This window comes from Eriocheir sinensis, chromosome 57 (assembly GCF_024679095.1).
Source record: "Eriocheir sinensis breed Jianghai 21 chromosome 57, ASM2467909v1, whole genome shotgun sequence".
Taxonomy (NCBI): domain Eukaryota; kingdom Metazoa; phylum Arthropoda; class Malacostraca; order Decapoda; family Varunidae; genus Eriocheir; species Eriocheir sinensis.
The window spans coordinates 9879513-9906597 of NC_066565.1; the positions used below are offsets into that span (position 1 = coordinate 9879513).

Genomic DNA, 27085 nt, shown 5'->3' on the forward strand with positions numbered 1-27085 from the left:
ATTGATAAAGAGACAATTTACGGTATTACTTAAGATGTGCATCAGAAAGAATAATATATTTGTTTTTATACAACTAGAAGAGAACCCATTAATTAACCCAACACAGGTCCCATGCAACATCCGTGTTACCCACTGTTTACCTGTCCCAAGTCTCCCCAGGTACCCGTTTACCGACCATCCTGAAAGAAAGGATGAACAGCTGGGTGGGTTGCATGCTGACTGCCTGGGCCGGGATTTGGACCAAGGCCTGCAGATTTGTAGTCAGGGATGCTAACCTCTGCTTTTCCATCAAACTGGTGTTCAGGTTATTATTAACATAATTTGTGTTAGCATTTAGTGTTATTTATAATATTTCCATTGATATAAGTTAATGTTTACATAATCAGTGTTGGTTTCAAGAAATGAGCACATGAAAAGGCTGTGTAAATTTTAATGAAAAAATATATAAGTAATATCTTAGTTATTTTGATTTCCTGAATTCTATACAATGTAAGATTTTAATTATATTCTACAATAAAAGCTGTGTTCATTTCTGGGGCTGTGATGCATGAACGCCTCTCCGGAGTACAAAGGGATCCCCACGGGTCTTCAATGTACAGGTCTGCCTCCTGGCGGCCACCTCTCTCCTCTCTCCCAGTGAGTCGCTCTGTGAAGGTGTCTATAGGCTGCCATCGTTGCACTCTGCAATAAAGATGGTGTTCAAACCTTGTGTCACCCACTCACCGCCATTACTAGTCCACTGCAGGACAAAGGCCTGTCCAGCATTCTCAGCCTCTACACGTCTGATGTTGATGTCTATAGTATTCCATCCTGCATGATCTTTACCTGGTCTTCTGTCTGGCCAAATTCATAATGTGCTGTGGATATAAATAATATTACTAAGTGAAAACACACACACACACACACACACAAATATTGAAATCATTTACATATGTATGACTACCTGACATTAGGGGGGAACTGCCCCCATCATCCTACCCTCCAAGATTGCTATTTTATTTTTTTGTGTGTGCTAAAGTTGGTTAAGATTAATGTAATTAATGTGCTCTGCAAACTGGTTTTCTAAACTATTTTCACAAGTCTTTTCCTAATTTTCAGTTGTCTTGGAATGGCTATAAAATTTCCAAGTGAAATTTCATATAGAAGTATGGGTGGACAGCTGCCTGCGGCTCTGCAGACACTGAGCCCATCAAATTATCCCTCTTGTTAATCACATCAAACCCTATCAGATAAACAGTAAAACCTAAAATAAAGCAATGCATGTCAATGTAGCAATTCTTTTACTAGTGAGGGAAATAATCCTGGAAAAAAAAAGAGGCACACCATTGTGCTAACATATACCATAAACTGCACTCTGCTAAGTGATAGGTGTACACAATATATAAGAGAGAGAGAAAGCTGCTGCTTGTGGTCAGCTGACACTCTCCCATCCTCGCTCGGCTCATGGGACGCGTCACTAGTTGTGTGGTTAGGAAAATATAGTCACAATGGCAATCACACGTAAGTTATCAAATGCCCATTTTTCACAAATTATTATTTCCAGACGTCGCTAGCGGCTATTTGTGCATTATTTACTGACATCACCTACGTACTGATAAAATCTTGTTGTTAGAGAGCAGATATGCCAGATATAATTCATTTAGTGGTAGTATAATGCGTATGTCGGATATTACCATATATGGGCATGTGTATCCACGCTCATGACTTCCTCTCGCTATTGTTTACATAAAACATTACAAGGTAACCGCACTGAAACAAAGGAGGAGGATTGTATGGGACCCTCAGTCCGTGTCTGTCATGAAAGATGTGTGATTCTCGACCCTCCACCTCGTGGCCCCCTACCTCCCCAGCCGCCTGCTACGCCAGAAAGTGGCGTAAAAAAAGGCCCATAATTGTTAGCACACCAGATGCTATTGCCATGATTACAGCATCTGGAGATGAATACTCAGATGAGGAGGAAAATATTGATGAGATAGCACCTGATGTGTCCAGCACTGAAAGTGAAAACTCATATTCTGAGGCAGACACAGTCATCTGATGCTTCGTATCAGCCTCCCAGCCCACCACCACTGCCTCCTCCTCGTCCTCCTCCTCCTCCCACACGTGATGCGCAGCGTGCTAGACGACGCCTCCTGCCTGCCCTCCACGCACGCGACAACAGCCTGCATTTACATGGACAGATGGTGATGATTTTATTCCAAATGTGTATGATTTTGATAATGCATCAAGCGGAATTTCTGACGCTAGTGGCATCACAGATGACTCCACTATCCTAGATTTTTTCAAGCTGTTTATGGACGATGCTGTCATAGATCTGATTGTTTGTGAAACTAATAAGTATTTTGTATATTGTGGTGGTTTCACAAACTTGTCACCCTTCTCAAGAGCTAGGAGGTGGAAAGACACAACTTCCCAAGAAATGCATGTATTTCTGGCTCTCACGCTGCTGATGCCCCTTGTGAAAAAGCATGCTATTCGTGACTATTGGAAGAAAGACAGCATGACCTTCCTTCCTGTCTTTCCAAGATATATGTCACGGGATAGGTATCAGCTCTTACTGCAATTCATTAATTTTGCTGACAACACCTCACAGGACAAGAGTGATTCACTTTGCAAAATTCGAGAACTCTTCACAATGATGAATGTGAACTTCACCAAATATTTTACTCCCTTTCAGAAACTTGTGATTGATGAGAGCCTGGTACTTTTTAGAGGCAGGCTTTCATTTAGACAGTACATAAAAAGTAAGGCTCACCGTTTTGGGACAAAATTATTTGTGGTGTGTGATTGTGAGACAGGTGTTGTGATGAAAATTCTTGTCTACACAGGAGCAACCACAGACAATATATCCCCAAACGACCCCCTGGGAATGTCAGGTGCAGTAGTGAGGACGCTCCTGGATAATTATCTGAACAAGAACCACCTGCTTTACACTGACAGGTGGTACACCAGTCCCATCCTTTGCAAGTTTCTTCATGACAATGGGACTGGTTCTTGTGGCACAGTGGGCCCAAACAGGAAGGGCATGCCAAAATTTCTCGACATTGCCCGAGGTACATGTGCTCGTCAAAAAACAGAAGACATGTTAGCCATAAAGTGGAAGGACAAGCGTGATGTTCACCTTCTGACTACATTCCATAAGGGTGAGCTACAAGATACAGGAAAAATTGACCCTAAGACCAAAGACCCTGTCATCAAGCCTGATGTTGTGAAAGATTACATGAGACTGATAGATAAAGCTGACATGCAAATAGGAAATGTGGAATGTCTAAGGAAATCTGTGAAGTGGTATAAAAAACTCTTCTTTCACTTGACTGACATCTCAGTGCTGAATGCCTACAACTTCTACCTGATGAAAACTGGTGAAAGGATGCCCCTGAAAGATTTCGTGCATGAACTGGTGTACCAAATGCTAGAAAAATATGGGACATCTACATCAGCCTATCATGGACGCCCAGCTTCTGATCTTGGACACAGACCAGATCGTCTGGAGTGTAGGGAGTATATGTCCAGGCATTACTTGATCGCGATACCTCCGACTGCCACAGGAAAGAAAGGTATCCTTCAGTGCTTCGTATGCACTAACACAAAGCGTCGTCATAAAAGCAAGAGTCGACAAAGTGGAAGTGTGCAGAATGTGACGCACCGTTGTGTAGGTGTATGCATTAGGGATTACCACTCCCTCTCTGTCTATTAGTTGGTAGACAGGCAAGAGACTAATTCTTTTTACCTGTGCTAAAGGTACTACACTGAAATTCAGCAGTGATGAGCAGTTCTTTTTGTTCTGTTTTATTGAAAAGAAAGCAAGTATTTATGTTGGTTTTGATACATTTAGTGAAAACTACATTCATTTTATTTCTTGTTCTCAAAAAAAAAACAAAAAAAAAAACTCATTTTGTTGTGTTCTATTGCGAAGGAAGCCAGTATTTTATGTTGAATTTGATAATAATAGTGTGTACATCAAGAAAACACTCTGAAAACATATTTTATATTATTTGTGTGAATATAATGTATACAAAAGTGTGATAAATAATTACCCTAGTACATTCGTGAGCAGCTCTGAGCAATTGCAGTTCAAATCAGGCAAAAAATTCTGTGTAATTTAGTGAGAACACCTGCACAACTTGCGGCGGAAAATAATCACCCGCTAAGATGGCAATACTCAACAACGCACAACGTACCACCAGGAAACCAACTTCCCCTCGTTATTGCACCACTTTCCAGGGTGAGTAGAGACCTTAATTTTTTACAGTAGATGCGTAACACTCTATTATGCATGAGAATAATGATTTTTTCCATATTTGCAAGACCCGATTTTTCGGCCAAAAATGCGTCTCAAAGGTATGACCCAAAAACCTATATGCGACCTGAAAGGGTTAAAGCCAAAATTCATTATGTCGCTGTCTCCTAAAAGCATGGGTTTGCTGTAGCAGATAGGAATTTGATCATAAATTCAGCCATCGTAAAGCACGGGGACACACACACACTCACACACACACACACACATATATATACACATACACACACACACACACATATATACACACACACAAACACATACAGTTACCTATCTCAATATGCACTGCCATTTTTTTCTATTCCTATTTTGAGGGAAAAAATATATATCTTTGACACAAGGAAATCCAGCACATATTATAAGGCTTTAAGGAAACTCTATGAGGAACATAACAAGGAGAATCATGACATGGAGGGGCAGTGGCTGAGCGGTTAGCATACCAGCGCCGCATTCAGGAGGTCCCAGGTTCGCGCCCCACCCACCACCACAAGATGGGATATTTCAGTTAGCGCCCGGTGGCCAGACTACCCCATGCTGCCCTCAAGACCTCCTGCCAATCCAGACTCTGAGTCTCGCTCTGAATGGGATCACAGGTGAGCTCGGGCACAGCAAGCAAGACAGCGCCACTATAAACAATTGCCTGCACCGTGATGGGCTGGGACCGACCATCAGGACCCATCACGAAAGCCTACCGGCATAGCTGGGCGTTATCGTGATAAGTTATCGCGATACTTTATTGCTGATAACAAAATCGGATTATCGACCATCCGCTATTTATTTAAATATATATCGATATCTTCGTTACTTTTGTAACCAAACTAGCGATAATCGCTACTTTTTTTACGCCTCTCAGAAAAAACGTCTCCCTACTGCATGCGTGGCCCGGTGTTGTATGAAAAAACTTCGGGGTATGAAATATCTTCAGTGATGAGATTTCATACTTAGATCATGAAAATTAAAACACTAGGTTATTTTTTTATGCTACTCAAAAATCAATATATCAAAGAAAAATCATTTAACTTTGTCCCTAAAAATGATTATTCACTGCCTCAAATTTGATATTCCATATTCGTTTGTGAGCATGCCATGATACTGAAGGCACCCGGTGTTGTGTTATTTGGTGTCCCATCGTCAAAAGCTGGCGGTGTTGTGTTATTTGGTGTCCCATCGTCAAAAGCTGGCACTTTTGTTTACAAACACTGGTCTCTCGTGAACTGCGCATGCTCAGACCATTAAGTGTAGACCTGTACAGTCTCACAATGTTTTTTTAACACATTAAGAGTTGCTGGAAAGCTGAATCAAACATACAGTACCACCATCCTCGCTGTTTCTAGAACGACGTACACTCTGTACATATAAATACAACTCGTACAGAGTGTCGTTCTAGTAACAGCGAGGATGGTAATGTACTATATGTCTGATTCAGCCTTCCAGCAATTAACAGTTTACAAGCTTTGTGAGACTATACAGGTCTACGCTGCTGGTCTGAGCATGCACCGTTGAGAGACCAGTGTTTGTAAACAATTTTGACGGTGGAGGCCAAATAACACAACACAATTCAAACATTTCTAGTATTACCGTCCATATGTACGTGTCAACGTGTGGTTTTAAGGTTTTGTAAGTTTCCTAAAATACAGATAATGAAAATTTGAATTCATCAATGTTGTTCTATCTGAAATATCAATATAGTATCGTTTTCGCCTATCGGACTTATCGCTAGCTAGTACGGGAATTGTGGATTTATATCGGGTATCGGTTATCACCTATATTTGTGTCTCTAGTTAACGAATATCGGTTATCGCCGTTGACGTTTTTCATTATCAGTTATCGGGAATAAGGTTTTCTGTTATCATGCCCAGCTATGCCTACCGGTACCAAAGACTAGAAAATAATAATAAAGAAATAAATCGGTCAACACACACACACACACTCACCTCAGCAAGTTCCCCTTGCAGCTGGGTTGGGGGAGGCGTGGGTGTGTTCCCAGCTCCAGCGCCGCCCGGTAGGCTGAGGGAGCTGCATCATCATGAGGATGGCTGCTGCCTGAGACCTTCAAGGAGAGCTGTTTACAAAAACTGACTAGAGAATATAAGTTAGCAGACAGCCACCATTCATCTGCCTGTTAGTAATGTGGGTAACACACACACACACACACACACACACACACACACACACACACACACACACACACACACACACACACACACACACACGAGGGGGAAAAAAGGGAGAAGGGAAGAAAGTTTTAACCTATTAAATCTCAAGGGTCTTTTCTTTTAGTATTTTTTGGTAGTTTTCATTAAATTACATTCATCTGGTTAAAGAAAGATGCAACATAATGGTCTTAGCTTTTATTTTCCTTTAATAAGCTTGAAATCAGCTGTCCTCAAAAGAGGACACTGGGACAATATCATATCAACTGGGAAAATAAGGAAAGAAAACTATTACTATGTAATATTCTTTTTCATATATATGGAGCATGAAAATACTCTATTATTCTTTTGACAACACGCAGTTTACTATTATAATGAAAACTAAAAGTAAAATGTACCTGTTATAGTAACAGTTCTGCCATGTGTATATCAATAGTAAAATCAATACAAAACAAAATACTTGTGCAGTGCTGCAACGCCTTCCTTTGGCACCGTCTTTCCTTCTCCGCTTTGCAATGACATGGGCCTTTCCATCATAGCGAGCATCAACCATTGTTGTGGACGGGCTAGGGGCACAGCTTTTCCTTCCCAGTCTTCCATTTGCATCACCCAGCTTCAAGTGTGGAACACAAATCTCTCTTCTGAAGGTTATCAAATCAAGCTGATCCTTTCCTTCATGCAGGAATTTATGAATTTTCACCTACAGAAATGCTTTCTTCAAATATACCAAATTGCTGAAATGATCACAGAATTTCCTTTTTTTTCTGGTGGGTTTATCTTTCTATACAGCACATTCCTCAGTGACATCTTTGTCCACATGAACCTCTAGTGTACCTGGTACATCTTGAACAGATATTTCACCAATTACATCACCACTGACATCCTCTTCGTCAGTCAGTTCATCTGCATCTGGTGGTCCAATAATCACATCGCCCTTTTCAAACTCTCCTCGGCGCCCTTTTCACACAACAAGGCATGTGCTTCATCTATTGTCAGTGCAGAATAGGTAGCTTTCACCATCTGCAATACAGCAGCTCAATGCAGCACTCAAGTGAGCAATACCTAAGTCAACAAGTATACGATATAAAAGAGTGAACACACACACACACACACACACACACACACACATACACGGCCCGGTAGCTCAGGGGTAGAGCGTCTGGCTCACAACCAGAAGGATCAGGGTTCAATTCCCCGGCCGGGTGAAGGTAAGTTGGATTTGTCTTCTTTCACGTTTAGCCCCTGTTCAACTAGCAGTGAGTAGTTACGCGACGTCAGGCAATGAGTTGTTACCTCGTTGTAGTGGTGTGTTGTGTGGAGTGGTCTCAGTCCTACCAAAGATCGGTACTACGAGCTCTGTGCTCTTCCGTGAGCGGCTGGCTGTCTCGAGAGAACCGCAGCAGACCAAGAGGTGAATTACACACACACACACACGCACACATTTTTTTTATATATCATATCATGTGCCTTATTACCAACATCTGCGGCTGATTAGACAAGCATCCTGCGGTGGTCTGCGTAGGAACTGGGATTCAGTCCGCTCTACAGCATGCACCATCCTGAACGTGTTGTGACACGCGCTGCCACGATATCGTCCCAGTGTCCTCTTTTGAGGACAGACATTTTGTAATATCAATAATTATTTTTCTACTTAAGATAATTTATTGGGGTATTATGAGAATAATATTGCATCTTCTTGAGAATAAAACACAGCAAAATAATAGTTCATCTCATGAATGAGAAAGTCAGCACAGCCTAGTCAATGCAGTGCATTTTGAGGCAGAAATGTTCACCAGTTTCAGAGTCAAACTACAGTCAGATAAAGATGTCATTAAACCTTAAGCTTTTCTTTATGTACGTCAGGAAGGAATCATTATTCTGTGCTGTAACTTATATATGTTTTCATAACATGTGAAAATTGTTATCAGGTGTCCTCAAATGAGGACATTGGGATAAAATGGGTTAAGGATTGCATACACAAACATAGATGGTCTTGTATAAAAATAAAAAACTAATGATTATTGAAGGGAGAGTGATCCAGATATGATATGTAGAGTTGAAACAAACCTTGCAAAATAACTGGAACTTGTGCTGGAGGGAAAGAGCAAGTACAACATTGGGAGAAAAGATAGGAAAGAAGGAAAGGGAGGAGGTGATGACAATGACAAAACAAAACTTGAAAGCGACTGAAGTGAGACATGGAAATGGTAAGTGCGGAGGTGATGGCTGTGCAGGTAGTGGTACAGGGTGGAGAAGAATAACATAATAACAGCCTATGTCCCCCTAAAGCCAAAAGTTGGAATGAAGTAAGATACAACACTATGCTGGAAGAAACAGTACGGGCACTGACAGACCAAATAAAGAATAGTAGAAAGGTAATATTTATATATTTATTATAATAATAAATGAAGTTATGGATGAGAATGGAAAGATGCTGAAAGACTGGGAAGCTGAGAAAGAGATGGAGAGAATATTTCAAAAAATTAATTAATTTTGAGGATGGACGTCCAGCAGCTGTAACAGCAGCAGTTTTGAGTAGAGGTAGAGGAGGTATATAAAGAAAGAAGTATAACATATGAAGAGGTAAATCAGGCAATAAAATGATTAAAAAACGAAAAGGCAGCAGGAATTGATGGAATCACAGCAGAAATGTTGAAGTGTGGAGGAGATGAAGTCGTGAAATAGATGGTCAAGATATTTGAAGTAGCATGGGAGGGGGGAGGGGGGGGGGTGCCAGCAGACTGGATGAAAGCCATCATAGTCCCAGTTTACAAGGGGAAGGGCAGGAGAGGGGAATGTGGGAGCTATAGAGGTGTAAGTCTCCTGAGTATACCCAGAAAGGTATATGGAAAAGTCATAATAGAGAGGGTGCAAGACTTACAGAAGAAAATCAGTGAAGAGCAAGGAGGCTTCAGGAAAGGAAGGGGATGTGTGGATCAGATATTTGCCTTCAGGATGGTAGTAGAAAAATAATAGCAAAAGGAAAGAAACTATACGCTGCCTTCATGGATTTGGAAAAAGCTTATGACAGAGTCGATTGGATTGCATTGTTTTAAAGATTTATGGTGTGGGAGGAAAACTGCTTAGTGCAATAAAGTCTTTCTATGAGGATGCATCTGCATGTGTCAAAATTACTGGAGAAACAAGTGAACATTTTGAGATAAAAGTGGGCTTAAGACAAGGGTGCGTCATGTCACCATGGTTATTCAATATTTATATGGACGGTGTTATTAGAGAAATGAAGGGCAAAGTTGGAGAATTTGGAGTATGACTGTTCGATGAGGGAAGGAAGTGGGTACTGAATTCAATACTGTTTGCTGATGACACGGTGCTCATTGCAGAAAATGAAAGTGACCTACAAAATTTGGTCAGTGTTTTTGATAGTGTCTGTAATAGGAGAAAGCTGAAAGTAAATGTCAACAAAAGTAAAGTGATGGTTTGTGAGCGAAGCAGAAGTGAGGTTGTAGATTTTGTATGCCCATAGAGAGTGGGAATTGAATGTGAATAAGAATGCAAAATAATTTTAAATGGTGAAGAAATGGAGGAGGTCAATGAGTTTAAGTACCTTGGATCAGTTATGTGTAAGCATGGTGGTATGGAGGGAGGGATAAGAGAAAGGGCATTGCAAGGAAGAAGGGTGGTAGGGTCTTTGGGACGAATCATGAATGGCAGAAGTGTGAGCATGGAGGTAAAGAGGGATTTGAGAAATACAATAATAGTACCAACCCTCACATATGCAAGTGAAACGTGGGCCTGGAATGAAAGTCAGAGGTCTAGAGTGCAGGCAGTGGAAATGAGTTATTTGAGGAGTGCTTGTGGTGTGAGTAGAATGGATGGAATGAGTAATGAAAGTGTGTACGAGCATTTTGGAATGTGTTACAGGGGTGAAGGGAAGAAGTGTGGAGTGGTGGAAGAAGTGAAGCGACAGACCTTAAAGTGGTTTGGCCACATGGAGTGAATGGAGGAGAGTAAGATGACCAGAAGGGTGTATGTGAGTGAGATAGAGGGAGGGAATGCTAGAGGACGACCTCCAGTGAAATGGTTAGGGAGAGGGGGGAAAGATCTTTGAGAAACTTTGAGCAGGCAAGGAGGGAGTGTCTGGATAGAGAAAGTTGGAAGCTCTTCTGCCGTGGCCATCCCCTGGTGGGAGCTCCTAGGAGCAGGCGTCGATGAAATGAATGAATGAATGAATAATATTAGCGGGAGATTTCAATTGCAAAGAGGTGAATTGGGAAGACTATGCAAAGGAGGGTGAAGAAAATACCTGGGGAAGTAAACTATTGAAGCTGGCAACAGATAACCTGTTGATGCAGTGGGTCAAAGGAAAAACAAGGCTGAGAGGGGATGACCAACCATCAAGACTAGACCTAATTTTCACAAAAAATGTTGAGCTAGATGAAGAAGTCAGTCATGAGTGCCCCTTGAGAAAGAGCGACCATGAGCTATTAGAGATGAAAACTTTGGAAGGATGTGAACACCGAGATGAGGCATATAAGGAAAAAAGGAAAAACTAAGCAAAGGCAGATTACGTTGGACTCAAGACTTTCTTCCCTGGGGTAGACTAGAGTGATATGAAGAGGAGTACTAACATTCAAAAGAAATATGACCTTTTTATGAATATCTACAACAAAGGAGTAGAGATAGATGTTCCATACTATACAGTAAAAGCTAAAGGAGAGAAAACATGGTTTGGGAGGAGGTGTGAAACAGAAAAACAAAACAGAAGTAAGGCATGGAGGAATTTAAAGAAAAGACCAAATAAGAATAACAGAGACATATATAAAAAAGAAAGAAATGAATATGTGAAAATAAGGAGAAGAGGAAGCTAATTTTGAAAAAAGAATACAGTACCCTCTCAAATTTCCCGCTTGCTTCGTTCCGAAGGTATGGCGCTAAACTCAAGGTATTGAAATACATGAAAAAGCGCTTATTGGCTCTGGCCCAGGGAAAAAAATACTTTTTTTTTACTTGACTCCCTTGTTATCACAATCCAGCTTTCCAGACAGACAACAGATCAAAAATAGACAAACTATGTAGAGGAAGCATTAGTTTGAGAAGGCTATAAGAAAATCCAGCTTTCCAGACAGAGCAACAGATCAAAAATAGACAAACTATGAAGACATCTTTTCCCAAAATCAAGACACCTCTCCACCACAAATTGACCTCTCTCTTGGCCACTCTTTACTTTCGTCTATTATGGCAGCGGTGAGTAGCGGGCCTTTTTTTTCTATGCACTTTTTGTTGCCCTTGAGCCGTCTCCTTTGTTGTAAAAATAAATAAATAAATAAAAGCTACAGAAATCCAGAGAGCCAGACACAGAGAAAATGAGACAGCAAAAGGAAGAAGAAGAAATGAAAAGGGAAAACTAAGACAAGGAGAGGAAGAGAGAAATGAAAAAGGAAAAGAATGAAAGGAAAACGGTGAAAAAATAAGACATAAGAACAGAAAGAGAACAAAAAATGAGAACGGAGGAAAATGAAACAGGGATAAGTAGAGAAAGAGAAGGAAAGCAATACTACCAAAGAGACAGACACAGAGAAAATGAGAAGTAGATAAAACAACCATTAGCACTAAAAGCTACAGAAATCCAGAGAGAGACAGAGACAGACAAAGACATAGACAGACACAGAGACACAGAAAAACAGAGACAGACAAAGACATAGACAGACACAGAGAAAATAAAAACAGAAAAAAACAACCATCACGAAAAGCTACAGAAATCCAGAGAGAGACAGAGACAGACAGACAGAGAAAATGAGAAGCAAATAAAACATCCAGAGAGACAGAGACACACAGGGAGAGAAAATGAGAGAAAAACAGAGACAGACAAAGACATAGAGAGACCCAGACAGAGAGAGAGAAAATGAGAAGCAAATAAAACATCCAGAGACACAGACATAGACAGACCCATCAATTAAAAGCCACAACCAGAGATAGAGACAGAGAGACATGCGAACAAAGAAAAAACAGGGTCGCCAACTCACCAATCAGCTCCAGGGACGAGGAGTTCAGGAGACCGTACTCAAGCCTCATAATGATGTCACCGTCTGGGTCCTGCTTGTCCTTCTGCAAACACCACCAACAGCGAGGTAAAAAGTCGCCAGTCAAATCCTGCCACACCACACCACACCACAGCCACCACACCACACCACACCATACCCAGCCGCACCACACACCACACCACACCATACCCAGCCACACCACACACCACACCAAACCCAGCTGCACCACACACCAAACCCAGCCGCACCACACACCACACCACACCAAACCAAACCCCACCACACACCACCAAACACCACACCAACCCACACCACACCCAACACCACACCAAACCAAACCACACCACCAACCACACCACACCACACCACACACACACACACCACCACCACACCACACCACCACACACCACACCACACCACACACCACCCACCACCACACCACACCCAGCCACACCACACACCACACCACACCACACCATACCCAGCCGCACCACACACCACACCATACCCAGCCACACCACAAACCACACCCAGTCACACCACACACCACACCATACCCAGCCACACCACATTACTCTCCCTTTTCCTTCCTTGGGATTTCCTTCCCTTGCTCTGCCTTCCCTTTCCTTCCCTTCCCGTTCTTGGGCTAGCCTTCCCTTCCCTACTGCAGCCTTCCCTTCCTCTTCCTCCCCTTCCTCTCCCTCCCATCCCCTTCCCTACCTTGGTCACTATAACTACTGTAGGCAGACACACTTCAGAAGTGGATCTTCATGTGCCTGGCAATGTCATGCCTTGTCTTAAAGAGCTTTCCACAAACATCACACTTGAACTCTCTAAGGCCATAGTGCCTGAAGACATGTCGATTGAGTGCCTGCTTCACACTGAACCTCTTCCCGCACTCTTCACACTCATGACTTTTTACACCAGTGTGTGTAAGGGTGTGTCTATCAAGGTTACCCTTCAGGATGAATTTTTTCCCACATTCCTTACATTCATAGTTCTTCACACCAGTGTGTGTAAGGGTGTGTGTATCAAGGGTACTCTTCAGGATGAATTTTTTCCCACATTCCTTACATTCATAGTTCTTCACACCAGTGTGTGTAAGGGTGTGTGTATCAAGGTTACCCTTCAGGGTGAATTTTTTCCCACATTCCTTACATTCATAGTTCTTCACACCAGTGTGTGTAAGGGTGTGTCTATCAAGGGTACTCTTCCGGATGAATTTTTTCCCACATTCCTTACATTCATAGTTCTTCACACCAGTGTGTGTAAGGGTGTGTCTATCAAGGTCACTCTTCCGGATGAATTTTTTCCCACATTCCTTACATTCATAGTTCTTCACACCAGTGTGTGTAAGGGTGTGTGTATCAAGGTGACTCTTCAGGATGAATTTTTTCCCACATTCCTTACATTCATAGTTCTTCACACCAGTGTGTGTATGGGTGTGTCTATCAAGGTCACTCTTCTGGATGAATTTTTTCCCACATTCCTTACATTCATAGTTCTTCACACCAGTGTGTGTAAGGGTGTGTGTATCAAGGCTACCCTTCCGGTTGAATTTTTTTCCACATACCTTACATTCATAGTTCTTCACACCAGTGTGTGTAAGGGTGTGTGTATCAAGGCTACCCTTCCGGTTGAATTTTTTTCCACATACCTTACATTCATAGTTCTTCACACCAGTGTGTGTAAGGGTGTGTCTATCAAGGGTACTCTTCTGGATGAATTGTTTCCCACATTCCTTACATTCATAGTTCTTCACACCAGTGTGTGTAAGGGTGTGTCTATCAAGGGTACTCTTCTGGATGAATTGTTTCCCACATTCCTTACATTCATAGTTCTTCACACCAGTGTGTGTAAGGGTGTGATATCTGAGGCCATGCCTTGTGGTTAATTCTTTTCCACACTCCAGACACACAAACTTCCTCTCTCCTTTGTTGCTGGAGTTGCCAGCAGCCAGTTGCTTCATCTGGTGACCACTGACCCTCCTGCCCCCTGCAGCAGTCTGCTCCTGCTTGTCCTGGCCACTCATGCTGCTGTCCAGCCCTGCAGGTGAGGCGGCCCCAACCTTTGCGGAAGCTGAGTGTGTTGCTGTTGTCCTCGTTCTTTCCTTGTTCTCTTTTCCTCCACACACCGGCGGCCTAGGGTCCGTGGTCGTGGTCGAGGGTGGACGTGCCCGTGAGAGCTCTGTAAAAGTGAAGGAATTCTCCAATAGTAATATTGCCAGAAGAATGAATCGTTCGAAGAATAATCCGTCTAGTAAGCAGGCGGCCATAAAACCAAGGATACTGTTGGATCTGGCAAAACAAGCCTTGCGGCTGGGGCGGGATGATCAGCTGACAGGGGCAGACGATAGCGACGCAGATAAACAAACAGACACATGCCCAGTCTGTAAGGTTAAGGTTGGTGAGGAAGACAAGGCTCTAGGCTGTGAACTATGTGAAATGTGGCACCACATAAAGTGTGAGGAGGTCACTGAGGCAGTGTATAATTTCCTGAGCAGCAATCAAGTAAGTAAGATTCACTGGTATTGTACCAAATGCGATATTGTTGCGGGAAATTGTTCAAACAAGTAACCAACACATCCAAGAGACAGGATAAAGTAGAAAGACGTATGGATGCCCTGGAAACTAAAACCACTGAGGCCTTAGAGGAGATCAAGAGTGATGTCAAGAATCTGAAGGAGGAAATTAGAGATGATATCAGGTCTCAAGTGAACAGTGAGTTCAAATCTAGGATTGATGAAGTCAAGCAGAAAGTTGGGGAGGAAGTCAAGAGTGTGATTAATGAAGCAGTGGAAAGCAAAACAGTTGATATAACAGTCGACACGAGGAACAAAGTGAGTGCAGAGGTGAAGGAAGATTTGGCAAAATCCTACAGGGATGTCTTGAAGACAGAGGCATCAAAGGTTTGCAGTGGGTCTAGTACTGAAGGAGCTACTGCTTTTGGGCTCCTCAATGCTCATAATGGTAAAGAACTGTTGGATAAAACTACCAATCAAGTACAAAATAGATTAGACAGGAAAAACAACATTGTCTTGTATGGTATCCCAGAGAAGGTGAAAGAGGGCATGAACTTGGCAATTAGGTCTGAAACATTGAGCATGACAAGCTAATTTTCATAGAATTATGCAGTGAGATGGGCTTGACATGTTTGGACAGTGATATTGAGGAGATAAGACGAATTGGAAGATACAAGGGAGAAACAGAACAGAGTAGCCTACCAAGGCTCATAGTGGTGACTCTGAGAGGATCCTTGAAAGAAAGGATTATGAGATGCCAAAGGTGAAATATTTAGGACGGTTGGTGTGTCTCATGATATGACCATTGAGGAAAGGAAAAGAGAGAAGGAACTCAGAGCAAATGCCGGAAAGAAAAACGTCGAGGAGAAAGATTCGGGAAACTACTATGTAGTTTTGGTCAGTGTTTTTGATAGTGTCTGTAATAGGAGAAAGCTGAAAGTAAATGTCAACAGAAGTAAAGTGACGGTTTGTGAGCGAAGTAGAAGTGAGGTTGTAGATTTTTTATGCCCATATAGAGTGGGAATTGAATGTGAAAAAGAATGCAAAATAACTCTGAATGGTGAAGAAATGGAGGAGGTCAATGAGTTTAAGTACCTTGGATCAGTTATGTGTAAGCATGGTGGTATGGAGGGAGAGATAAGAGAAAGGGCATTGCAAGGAAGAAAGGTGGTAGGGTCTTTGGGATGAATCATGAATGGCAGAAGTGTGAGCATGGAAGTAAAGGGGGATTTGAGAAATACAATAATAGTACCAACCCTCACATATGCAAGTGAAACATGGGCCTGGAATGAAGGTCAGAGGTCTAGAGTGCAGGCAGTGGAAATGAGTTATTTGAGGAGTACTTGTGGTGTGAGTAGAATGGATGGAATGAGTAATGAAAATGTGTACGAGCATTTTGGAATGTGTCACAGGGGTGAAGGGAAGAAGTGTGGAGTGGTGGAAGAAGTGAAGCGACAGACCTTAAAGTGGTTTGGCCACATGGAGCGAATGGAGGAGAGTAAGATGACCAGAAGGGTGTATGTGAGTGAGATAGAGGGAGGGAATGCTAGAGGACGACCTCCAGTGAAATGGAGGGATAGGGTGCAAGAGTACGTTGGGGAGAGGGGGGAAAGATCTTTGAGAAACTTTGAGCAAGCAAGGAGGGAGTGTCTGGATAGAGAACGTTGGAAGCTCTTCTGCCGTGGCCATCCCTTGGTGGGAGCTCCTAGGAGCAGGCGTCGATGAAATGATGAACGATGATGAAGAGGAAGTCCCTGGAACCGGCATATACTGAAGGTAAAAAGGTGGAGGAAGGAGATAGAGGAACCACAAGCATAATCCAAAATAAAATATGTACATCTGGGTCAAGTAAAAAAGACTTTCATGTGTTACTTTGTAATGTCGATGTATTAACTAATGATAAGATAGTGGAGCTGGGAGCAAAAGTTGAAGAGTTACAGACACCCCCTCATGTGATAGCGTTACAGGAAGTCAAACCAAAAAATCATCGTTTTGATAGAGACATTGCGGAGTATAATAACTTTGAAGGGTATGAGAGCATTGGAAAAAATCTAGCACTTGAGGATAAGGGAAGAGGACTGTTAGTATATATAAATAAGGATATAGCCTATGACATTATCCAGATGAAAGAGGAAGCTTGCAAGTATATAGCAGTTAAGATCAAATGTAAAAATGAGGAACTATTGATCACGTCTATTTATAGGAGCCCAAGCAGTGATAATGAAAATAACGAGAAAATACTGAAGTTACTACAAGAAACCAGCGAATACAGTGCAAGGCACAAAATTATTGTTGGAGATTTCAACTTGCCTAATACAGAATGGGGACACTTAACATGCAAATCTGGGGAGGACAGCCTTAGCCTGAGTCTCCTAGAAAAGGTCCGGGATTGTTTTTACACTCAGCACATACAGGAGATCACCAGATTCAGAGGGACCTGTGCTGGGAACATATTAGCTCTGGTATTCACTGATGATGACACAACGTTGAGGGACTTAGAGATAACAAGCCCACTTGGGAAGAGTGACCACGGATGTGTTAGTTGTAAATGTGATATAGAATCACAGGACAGGAAGTGCAAAAGTAAAATTTATCTTTATGAAAAAGCGGATTTTGATCAATTAAAAGGACTGCTATTAATTGATTGGGACGTATACCTTGATACTCACGACATACATGAAATGTGGAGGAGATTTAAGCCGAAGTTATTAGAGGCTGTCAAAGTGTGTATTCCTCAAAGGGAATTCAGAGGTAAAGATACACTCAGGAAGAGGACAAATAAAGGCTTGGAAATATACAGAAGACTGTGGCCAAAGATCAAGAAGAAAAAACGATATTGGAATAGATTGAGAAGAATGCAGGATGGTGGCATACATGGGTCAAGTGAATATATACAAATGCAAGAGGATTACCGGAGATTAAGTAATCAAGTTACAAAGGAGACTATAAATGCTATTAAGGACACCGAGAAGACCATGGCTCAGAATGTCCAAACAAACCCTAAGATATTCTGGAAGTACGTACAGTCAAAGACTAAGTCATCAGTGGGCGAATGTGACCTTTATACGAATACTGAAAAAACAGCCAAAACACAAAGCGACGAACAAAAAAGTGAGGGTGCTGGCGAACTTCTATAGTGCTGTTTTTACCGAGGAACCTGATGGGATGACACCCAACGTTGATATTAAGAATGTTCCTCCCTTACCAGTCATAGAATTTACATGTGATGCTATAGAAAGAGTGATCGATAAAATGCAACGTCATAAGTCTCCAGGCCCAGAGGGGTTGCACCCACGGGTGATAAAAGAGGTGAAGGGAATAATTTCCCCGCCACTCAGGAAGATATTCATGTTGTCGCTGCAGAGCAATGAGTTACCTGAAGACTGGAAAATCACGAACATCACACCAATCTATAAGAAGGGCGACAGAAATGAACCAGGTAATTACAGACCTGTGAGTTTGACCTGTGTCATATGAAAAATAATGGAAACCATAATGAGAAATTTTTTTAGAGCATTTGAAGAATTATCAACTACTCAGCAGAAAACAATACGGATTCATGACGGGCAGATCAACGGTGCTGCAGCTTATTACCGTGCTAGACAAATGGACGCAGTATCTGGATGAAGGTAGCGCTGTGGATGTTGCATATTGCCATTTTGCTAAAGCATTTGATAAAGTTCCACATTGGAGATTAATTGAGAAAATACAAAGTTATAACATCAGGGGCAACATTTTAAACTGGATAGCAGCATTCTTGACAGAGAGAAAACACAGAGTTATAGTAAATGGAGAAGAATCAGACTGGCAAATGGTTACTAGTGGAGTGCCCCAAGGCTCAGTGCTTGGACCACTGTTGTTCATTATGTACATAAATGATCTACCAGATGTAGTACTCAACAGCGAATTATTTTTGTACGCTGACGATACAAAGGTCTTCAGACAAACTGGTAAGAGAGAGGACTGTGTTAGCCTGCAGGAAGATCTCTACAGGATGCAACATTGGTCGGGGAAGTGGTTGTTGGAGTTCCACCCTGAAAAGTGCAGTGCTATGAGGCTAGGAACATCAAATGGCTGTTCGTCGACAATTGGGACCTCTTCTTTGGCAACGACGCCCTCTACGCCCGTGACGGGATACACTTGACGTTCAAGGGTGTTAAGGCTCTCTCAGACTCCCTTGAGCGAGCACTTGGTACCCTGAGGGATTTTTTAGTATAGGCGAGGGGGGAAGGAGTAATGGGAGCAATGGGAGGAGTAATGGAAGAGAACATCTAGCTCATAATATAACCAGGCAGCTTAGAAGTAATTATAGGGGAGTAACAGAGGGCGGGCTAAGAATCTTCTATACTAACAGCAGGAGCCTCAGAAACAAGACAGACTTACTAAGGGGTGAAGCTTGTTCAGAAAATTTTGACATAATAGCGATCACTGAGACATGGATAGACACTGCCAATAGAAATTTTAGATCAGAATTTGAAATAACGGGTTATCAGATGTTTCACAAAGACAGAAGGGGCAGAAAGGGAGGCAGAGTTGCGCTATATGTTAAAGACTCACTTAAATGTTTAGTTGACAATTCAGTCAAAACTAACATGGATTCAGAATCAGTTTGGGTGGACGTTTACAAAGGGAAAGAAAAACTAACTCTAGGAAGCCACCCAGCCTTAACAGGCAGGACACGAGTAAATTACTACAGGAGATTGGCAGGGCGAGTAGGAGTAGAAATGTCTGCGTAATGGGGGACTTTAATTATAGGAATATAGACTGGGAAGACCTAGTGGGTGACCTGGAAGCCAAGGACTTTCTTGAAGTTATACAAGATAATTTCCTTAAGCAGGTAGTTACTGAACCTACCAGAGGAGATAACATATTAGACTTAGTCCTAACCAATAATGGGAACTTGCTACTTGAGTTGGAGGTGGGCGGAGAGTTAGGAAATAGTGACCACAGAACGGTTCGTTTTAGCTTAGACTGGGCGGTAACCCGCGAACCAAACCCAGTGTTAGTGCCAGATTTCAGAAGAGCAAATTACGAGGGGCTTCGAAGACATCTTGAAGGGGTAAACTGGGATAATTTAGGGATTCATGAGGGCCAGAACTGTGGATTGGAGAGCCAGGAGAACCAGGTAGAAATGTCTTACAATAATTTAGTTAGAGTAATAGTAGAGGGGCAAGGACAGCATATACCACAGTGAACACTTAGAAAAGAAAACAATGATCCTAAGTGGATGACTCGTGGACTAAAACACGAGATTGGGTTAAAGAAGGGAGTTTATCAGAAAATAAAGAATGGTGAAACACATCTCAGGGGCTGGTACGTCGAACTATCTAGATTAGTTAAGAAAAACACCAGGATAGCAAAAAGGAACTATGAGATCAAAGTAGCAAATGAGGCGAAAAGTAATCCTAAGGGCTTCTTTCAGATGTATAGAACAAAAACATGGGAGAAAATTGGACCGCTGAAAACAAACACAGGGGAGCTAGTAGAAAATTAAGAAAATATGACCACATTGTTGAACGACTACTTCCTTTCAGTATTCATACAGGAGGATCGAACGACTATACCGGAAAGGGTTCAGGTGTACGAGGGCGGGGATGGCGATAAGTTGAGGGATATAATCATTACCAGGCAAGTAGTTCAGGATGTGATAGATAAGCTTAAGAAGAACAAGTCGCCAGGTCCTAACGGGATATTTCCGAGGGTATTAAAGGAATTAGATGATGTACTCAGTGACCCACTAACCGACATCTTTAAGCTGTCGGTAAATACTGGCTATGTGCCGAGCCTATGGAAAGTAGCTAATGTGACGCCGATTTTCAAAAAGGGGGACAGGTCAATTGCTTCAAACTATCACCCAATTAGCTTAACATCGGTTATAGGCAAGATGCTGAAGTCCATGATAGCCAGGAACATTCGGGAGCATTTAGAGAAACGTAGCTTAATTCACGACTCGCAGCATGGGTTCACAAAAGGTAGGTCATGCCTCACCAATCTCTTGTCCTTCTACAATAAAGTATTTGAGGCAGTTGACAGAGATGAAAATTATGATGTAATCTATCTTGATTTTAGTAAAGCGTTTGACAAAGTTCCTCACCAACGACTGTTGCTTAAATTACAGGCTCACGGAGTAGAGGGTGAAGTTTTGAACTGGGTCAAGGCGTGGCTTAGCAATAGGAACCAAAGAGTGCAAATCAATGGTAAAAGATCTGACTGGGGATGTGTTACGAGTGGGGTCCCACAAGGTTCGGTATTAGGTCCACTTTTGTTTATTATTTATATTAATGACTTAGATACAGGAATTAGTAGTGATGTTAGTAAATTTGCAGATGATACCAAGATCAGTAGAGTAATTGAGTCGGATCAGGACGCTAGTATTCTCCAGGGTGAACTCAACAGATTGTATGACTGGGCGGATAAATGGCAGATGGAGTTCAATGTAGGGAAGTGCAGTATTCTGAGTGTAGGTAGGAACAACCCCTCACATAACTATTGCTTAAATGACACTCTCATAAGCAGGTCTGGGTGCGAGAGGGATTTAGGGGTCTTAGTGAGCTCTGATCTCCGTCCAAGGGCACAATGCATTCAAGCTAGAAATCGAGCAAATAGGGTACTGGGATTTATTTCAAGGACCGTAAGCAACAGAAGCCCCGAAGTCTTCCTCAAACTATATTTAGCATTAGTTAGACCTCATCTTGACTATGCGGTTCAGTTCTGGTCACCTTACTATAGAATGGATATCAAAATGTTAGAATCGGTGCAGAGGAGGATGACTAAGATGATTCAGGGGTTGAGAAACTTGCCATACGAGGAAAGACTCAAACAGTTAAACTTGCATTCTCTAGAAAGGCGAAGGGTGCATGGAGACATGATCGAGGTTTATAAATGGATGAAGGGCTTTAATAAGGGAGACATTCAAAAGGTTTTGTTGGTAAAAAAAACCGGGTAGGACACGAAGTAATGGGTTTAAACTGGATAAATTCAGATTCAACAGGGACACAGGCAAAAATTGGTTTACAAACAGGGTGCTGGATGAGTGGAATAGGCTTAGCAGTCACGTGGTGAGTGCCAATACAATTGTCAGATTCAAAAATAGACTAGATAAATTCATGGACAGCGATATTAGGTGGGGTTAGATACACGGGAGCTTAGGGTCAAAGGAGCTGCCTCTACAGAATGGACATCAACTTGCTAGAATCAGTTCAGAGGAGGATGACCAAGATGATTCAGGGGCTGAGGAACCTCCCATATCAAAATAGGCTGAAACATCTAAACTTACATTCACTAGAGAGCCGAAGAGTGCGGGGAGATCTGATAGAAGTATTCAAATGGGTCAAGGGTTACAACAAAGGCGATATAAGTAAAGTACTGAGAATTAGCCAGCAGGATAGAACTCGCAGTAATGGATTTAAATTAGAAAAGGGCAAAACTTAAGGATCACCACTCCAAACCAATATTCGTAGTAATTTAGCACGTGAAAGAATTAGTATTATAATGCATTTTCGTATACGTTTTCCCTTGGGGAGGGGCCAGGGGGCCAAGCCTCTTTAATTATAGAGTTAGGTGGCTTGGATTTTCTAAGTCCATTGTTATTGTTTCACAAGCGCCTCTATGCACAGACTGAGCCTCATACCTGCCTTGCAGTGCACCCTACAAACTAGTTCCTAAGTCAGTAATATCCAAAATGCGCATGGATTATAACGATTTCGGACAAAAAAACGGTCTTTTAAGAGTTTTATGTTATTTTTTTCTCTATATTAAAGCAACTAATGCCGCAGCTATTTGTATTTTCTAATACATTCGTAAAATGTTACTACGCGAGGGTATCAGCGGCGGCACCTAACGGTGGGTTCCTGAAGTCAGTTGTTTTCAAGCCGCCATAATGGATGGAAGCCCCGACACTCACTCCCTGAAAATATCCGTCTACTTTACCTTTCGGTAAGTGTTAACTGAGTATTTAACCTCTTTATTGGTGTGCATGTAGGTTGACAAAAGGACCGATTACTATCACAGTACCGGGTCCAACAAAGACACGGGCGTGTCAAGTGTAACATATGGTGTGACAAGCACGTGTCAGAAAACAAACGGATATTGTTCAATGCGCGATACTTATAGTGGAATTTGAGTAAAATGGAGGCCAGGGTCATACGTAGCAGTCGGTAGGTCACTCCCGCGTCAGTTAACAGCAGGAGTGTCAGTTCGATCTGGATGACAGCTGTCACAAATCTGCTTTATTTTGTACCTTAAACTACTCGGTAAAAATTATCTAGCATCAACCTACAAGAAGTGGACGGGTTAACCGTCAGTATTGTACCATATGTAATTATGAAACGTGACATTTCCCAAGAGTTGCTCGACTAAGATTGGGGTGGTGGGGTGGGGGTTCAACTACGCTGACCATCCAATTACACGCCTTACACTCGTCAACAGACCCGCTGCAGCGGCTACTACGTTATATAGGAATAGATTACAAGAGTATACGTCAGGGAATTTCCTTTCTTTAGAGACTAGGGATTTTTCCCGATTTTGGGGATTTTTGTAGGGACATTTTGAAAGCCCATTTTTCAGTGATTTGGCCGTCCACCACCAAAACCACTGTTCCCTACAGGGATTAATCGAGCTAACGACCACCAAAACCACGGCTCCCTAAAGATATTAATCGAGCTAATGCCGCCGCCGCAAAATAGCTCGCATTCATTACCTACCGTATGAAGCATCACTAGGTCTTCATATATTTTTTTTCTACAAACGTTTGGTTAGCGACGGTACGCTTGGTTAGCGTTGGTACGCTTGGTTAGCATTGGTACGCTTGGTTAGCGATGGTACGCTTGGTTAGTGATGGTATGCTTGGTTAGCGATGGTACGCTTGGTTAGCGACTAGCTCACGCATGTGAGACCAGGTCCACCACGCGTGGTTATTTTTTTTTTAGAACACGTAGCCCATCGCTGCCGTGCTGAGGGCCGGGTATAGCCCGGGCCTGTTCAGCCCGAGTCCCGGATGACCTTGAGTCATGGCTCAGGGCTGTTTTGGGGTGGTTAGCCATGGTATGCTTGGTTAGCGATTAGCCCACGCATGTGAGTATACGGTAGGGATTTTCCCTACTTTCGAGACTAGGGAATTTTTCCTGATTTAGGGATTTTTCTAGGGAAATTTTGGAAGGCCATTTTTCAGTGATATGGGCTCCCCCCCCCAATACCCCAGGCTTGTCTTGGGGGATTGGGGGGGCTGGGGTGGTGGAGGGGGTGGAGTGGTGATTCTTAAGATTTACCTAGAAAAGTATAGATTTAGGAGATATAGGCAAGCATTGGTTTAGTAATAGGGTGGTGGGGGAATGGAATAGACTCAGCAATCACATAGTTAGTGCAGGGACGATAGCTTGTTTTAAGAGTAGACTGGATAGCTACATGGACGAGGACGACAGGTGGCAGTGAGGTGTGGGTGCAGTAGGGTGACGGGGTACTGGATGCGTGCCTAGTACCGCCGGTATAACGAGGATCAAGCCTCTACCTGTAACCCCTGTAACTACACCTCACCCTTCGTGAGTAGTGGGGGGGATTCTGGAGCTGCCCTGTGTAGGCCACCCGGCCTCTTGCAGTTTCCCTATGTTCTTATGTTCTTATGAGTGGAGGGCGGCCTGTCTTGTGCAGGACAGCTTACCTACTTCTGCTGCATGAGAAGGTTAAGACTTCCCGGCGGTGGTGGAGGTGTTGTCCTGGCAGTGTTGGGGCTGAGGGTGTCGCTGGCCAGCAGGTCCCCAGCGCTGGCCCGTGGGTGTGGAGCCTTCGTCGTCTTCTTCTTCTGGGGTGTTTTAGGGGGCTGGTTGGGCAGGGCCAGAAGGGATGCTGCTCGGGCCTCGGCGCGTGCTGTTGTTGTCACCTGGCAGTGTTGCCAACTGGAACTTTCCGCTACACACACGAGCCTCAAACACGCTACATTGGACCACAAACGATACAACTTGTAAATGTATTTCCACATCAGACGAAATAATGTTATCTGCTGGTTACTGTATAGCCAGGTACCCAAGGCATCTTTTCTCGTGAATAATAACTTATTAGATTCTAATCAGTTTGGCTTCCGTACGTAAGGCTCACTCAGTTGATGATCAGCTCCTTCTAACATATTGTTATGCCGGACGTGTTACTTGGGTTCCGTGTCGCCGTCAGGAGACTCCGTGGGAGGGAGATATGTAAACACTTCGCACAGCTTCTGTAGTTTAATATTCTTCCCTAGTAGTACACTTCACTCGGACTCTTCACTGACCACTAGCTTACTATGACTGGGACTCTCTCGCCCTCTTCTCCTATATATATCCAGAACAGTACAGTCTAGAATGTTACAGTATATTTTAGATCATACAAGAACATGTAGCAAAAATATATGGGAGTTGGCAACACTTCCCGCCTGGCGCCTGGCTCGCCTTGCTCCCCGCCCCCTTGCTCGTGTCTCCGGGAGCCTTCTAGAGGCCTATGGTCGCCGGGGGAAGCTTCCAGCACAACACTATCCCCCCCTCTTAATTGTGATCGTCCCGATCACACACTTAACTATATACAAACGTAAGAGAATTAATCAAAAACATAATAATCGTCGTATCGCTGTGGACGCCTGCCTTGTCTCTGTCTTCTGCTCGGTGTCTCCTGCACGTCTGTCTCCTGGTGCGCCTCGTCGTCGTCCGCTTCTTGGGGTGTCCCTGGAACATCTGCCGAAGCCGGGAGGTTATCTCCCTCGGCTGAAAGGTCCAGAAGGCCTACGTCGTCGTCGACCTCCTCTCGGTCCTGGACGTCCCTTGCGTTTTCGTCGGCTGCTGGGTGTCTGTAGTTGTTCCAGGTGTAGTTTCCCGGACCGTGGTACCTCCATAGGCGGTTGACGTGGACAACTTTCGGCTTGGTCTTTTCCGTTCTCCGGAATCGGTAAGTCACGTCGGAGAGGCGTTGTAGCACAGTGTAAGGGCCTTCCCAGGGGCTCTGTAACTTCGGAGACTGTCTGTAGAAAGTGAGGCGACGTCAGATCATAAGACATGGAGAGGATTCGGTCATGGAAACCCGTGAGGAGCCATCTTGCCAGCTGTATTTCTTACAAAAACAAACGTACAAAAATACAAGTGGTAGATATCTACCATCCTTTTCAAGTCTTAGCAAATGCATAAAACAATGCACTAAATCATACAAATGCTTTTTACTAATTTTTCTTATAAAAAGACTAGAAAAAATAATACTTGCATTTCTTAAAGAAATCAAAGAAAACTTGGCAGTAGCAAGGGGGACTGAACCAAGAAGCAGCCTGAGGCAAACCGCTCAATATTCATTGGTGTAATTTCATCCTTAACATACTCCCCACCATAGGAGCACTCAAGCTCCTATCAAAGAAAACATGTATAATCTCATCTTGTATCACAAACAACAAGTTCCTGTCACTGAACCAGTAACAATACCCATACATAAGTAACCCCACTATCAACAGGAAAACTTCACAAATCAAGAACAGCACGTGGCTTGACCACACGCCCCCTCTTTGTTATCTTTACATGTTCAAGAGATTCAGTTCCGTCATTCTCCCCTACTTCTTCATTGTCTTGTATATGGTGCTCCATGGGAACCTCTGAATTTTCTTTGGCACTGTTTGCATCATAGAAAATCTCTAAGTCATGTAATTTCTGAACAGGTCTACACAAAACTCCCTTGGCAGTTTTCACATTTACACACCTTACTATACCATCACTGCCAGGAAATAAATCAATAATAATGCCCAAAGGCCAATTCATCCTAGGCACATTATCTTCTCTTAACAACACAACAGAACCCTTCTTCACATTGCAATTAGGTTTAAATCCCTTCACTGTAGGTGGCAAATTCTTTAAATAGTCATCACTCCACATTTTCCAGAATTTGTCGAGTAGCCTTTTCCGAACAATTTCTCTTTCACTTAGGTCTTTATTACTGACATTTACTTGCTTATCAGAAATATGAGGCTGAAATCCTGCAACTCGACCAATCAGAAAATGTGAGGGTGTCAAAGGTCACTTATATCAGGGTCTTCATTTACATAAGTAAGAGGTCTAGAATTGATGCAAGCCTCGACTTCAAACAAAGTTGTTGCAAGTTCACACTTAGTCAAACA

The 27085-nt window shown here is 42.8% G+C and overlaps 1 protein-coding gene and 1 long non-coding RNA gene across 17 annotated transcripts in view; both read right to left on the reverse strand.

Annotated features, from left to right (window-relative positions):
• The window catches only part of LOC126984856 (gastrula zinc finger protein XlCGF46.1-like), a 91757-nt gene extending 64810 nt beyond the window's left edge, over nt 1–26947 (reverse strand). For 7 of the 16 annotated variants that reach the window (XM_050839081.1, XM_050839083.1, XM_050839078.1 and 4 more), the window contains exons 1-2: nt 24629–26142; nt 13173–14639 (exon numbers count right to left, since the gene is read on the reverse strand). In XM_050839081.1, coding sequence (XP_050695038.1) covers nt 13207–14484 — 1278 coding nt within the window. In that variant the 5' untranslated portion in view covers nt 14485–14639; nt 24629–26142 and the 3' untranslated portion in view covers nt 13173–13206. Of the gene's footprint in view, nt 1–12434; nt 12517–13172; nt 14640–24628 lie in introns of all 16 variants that reach the window. The other 9 variants (XM_050839091.1, XM_050839092.1, XM_050839090.1 and 6 more) reach the window with 6 other exon arrangements.
• On the reverse strand, nt 413–6285 carry LOC126984865 (uncharacterized). The gene is made up of 2 exons (XR_007738082.1): nt 6232–6285; nt 413–681 (listed from the first exon to the last, which is right to left on the reverse strand). It is a non-coding gene; the product is annotated as an uncharacterized LOC126984865 (long non-coding RNA).
• Nucleotides 26948–27085: the final 138 nt, after the last annotated feature.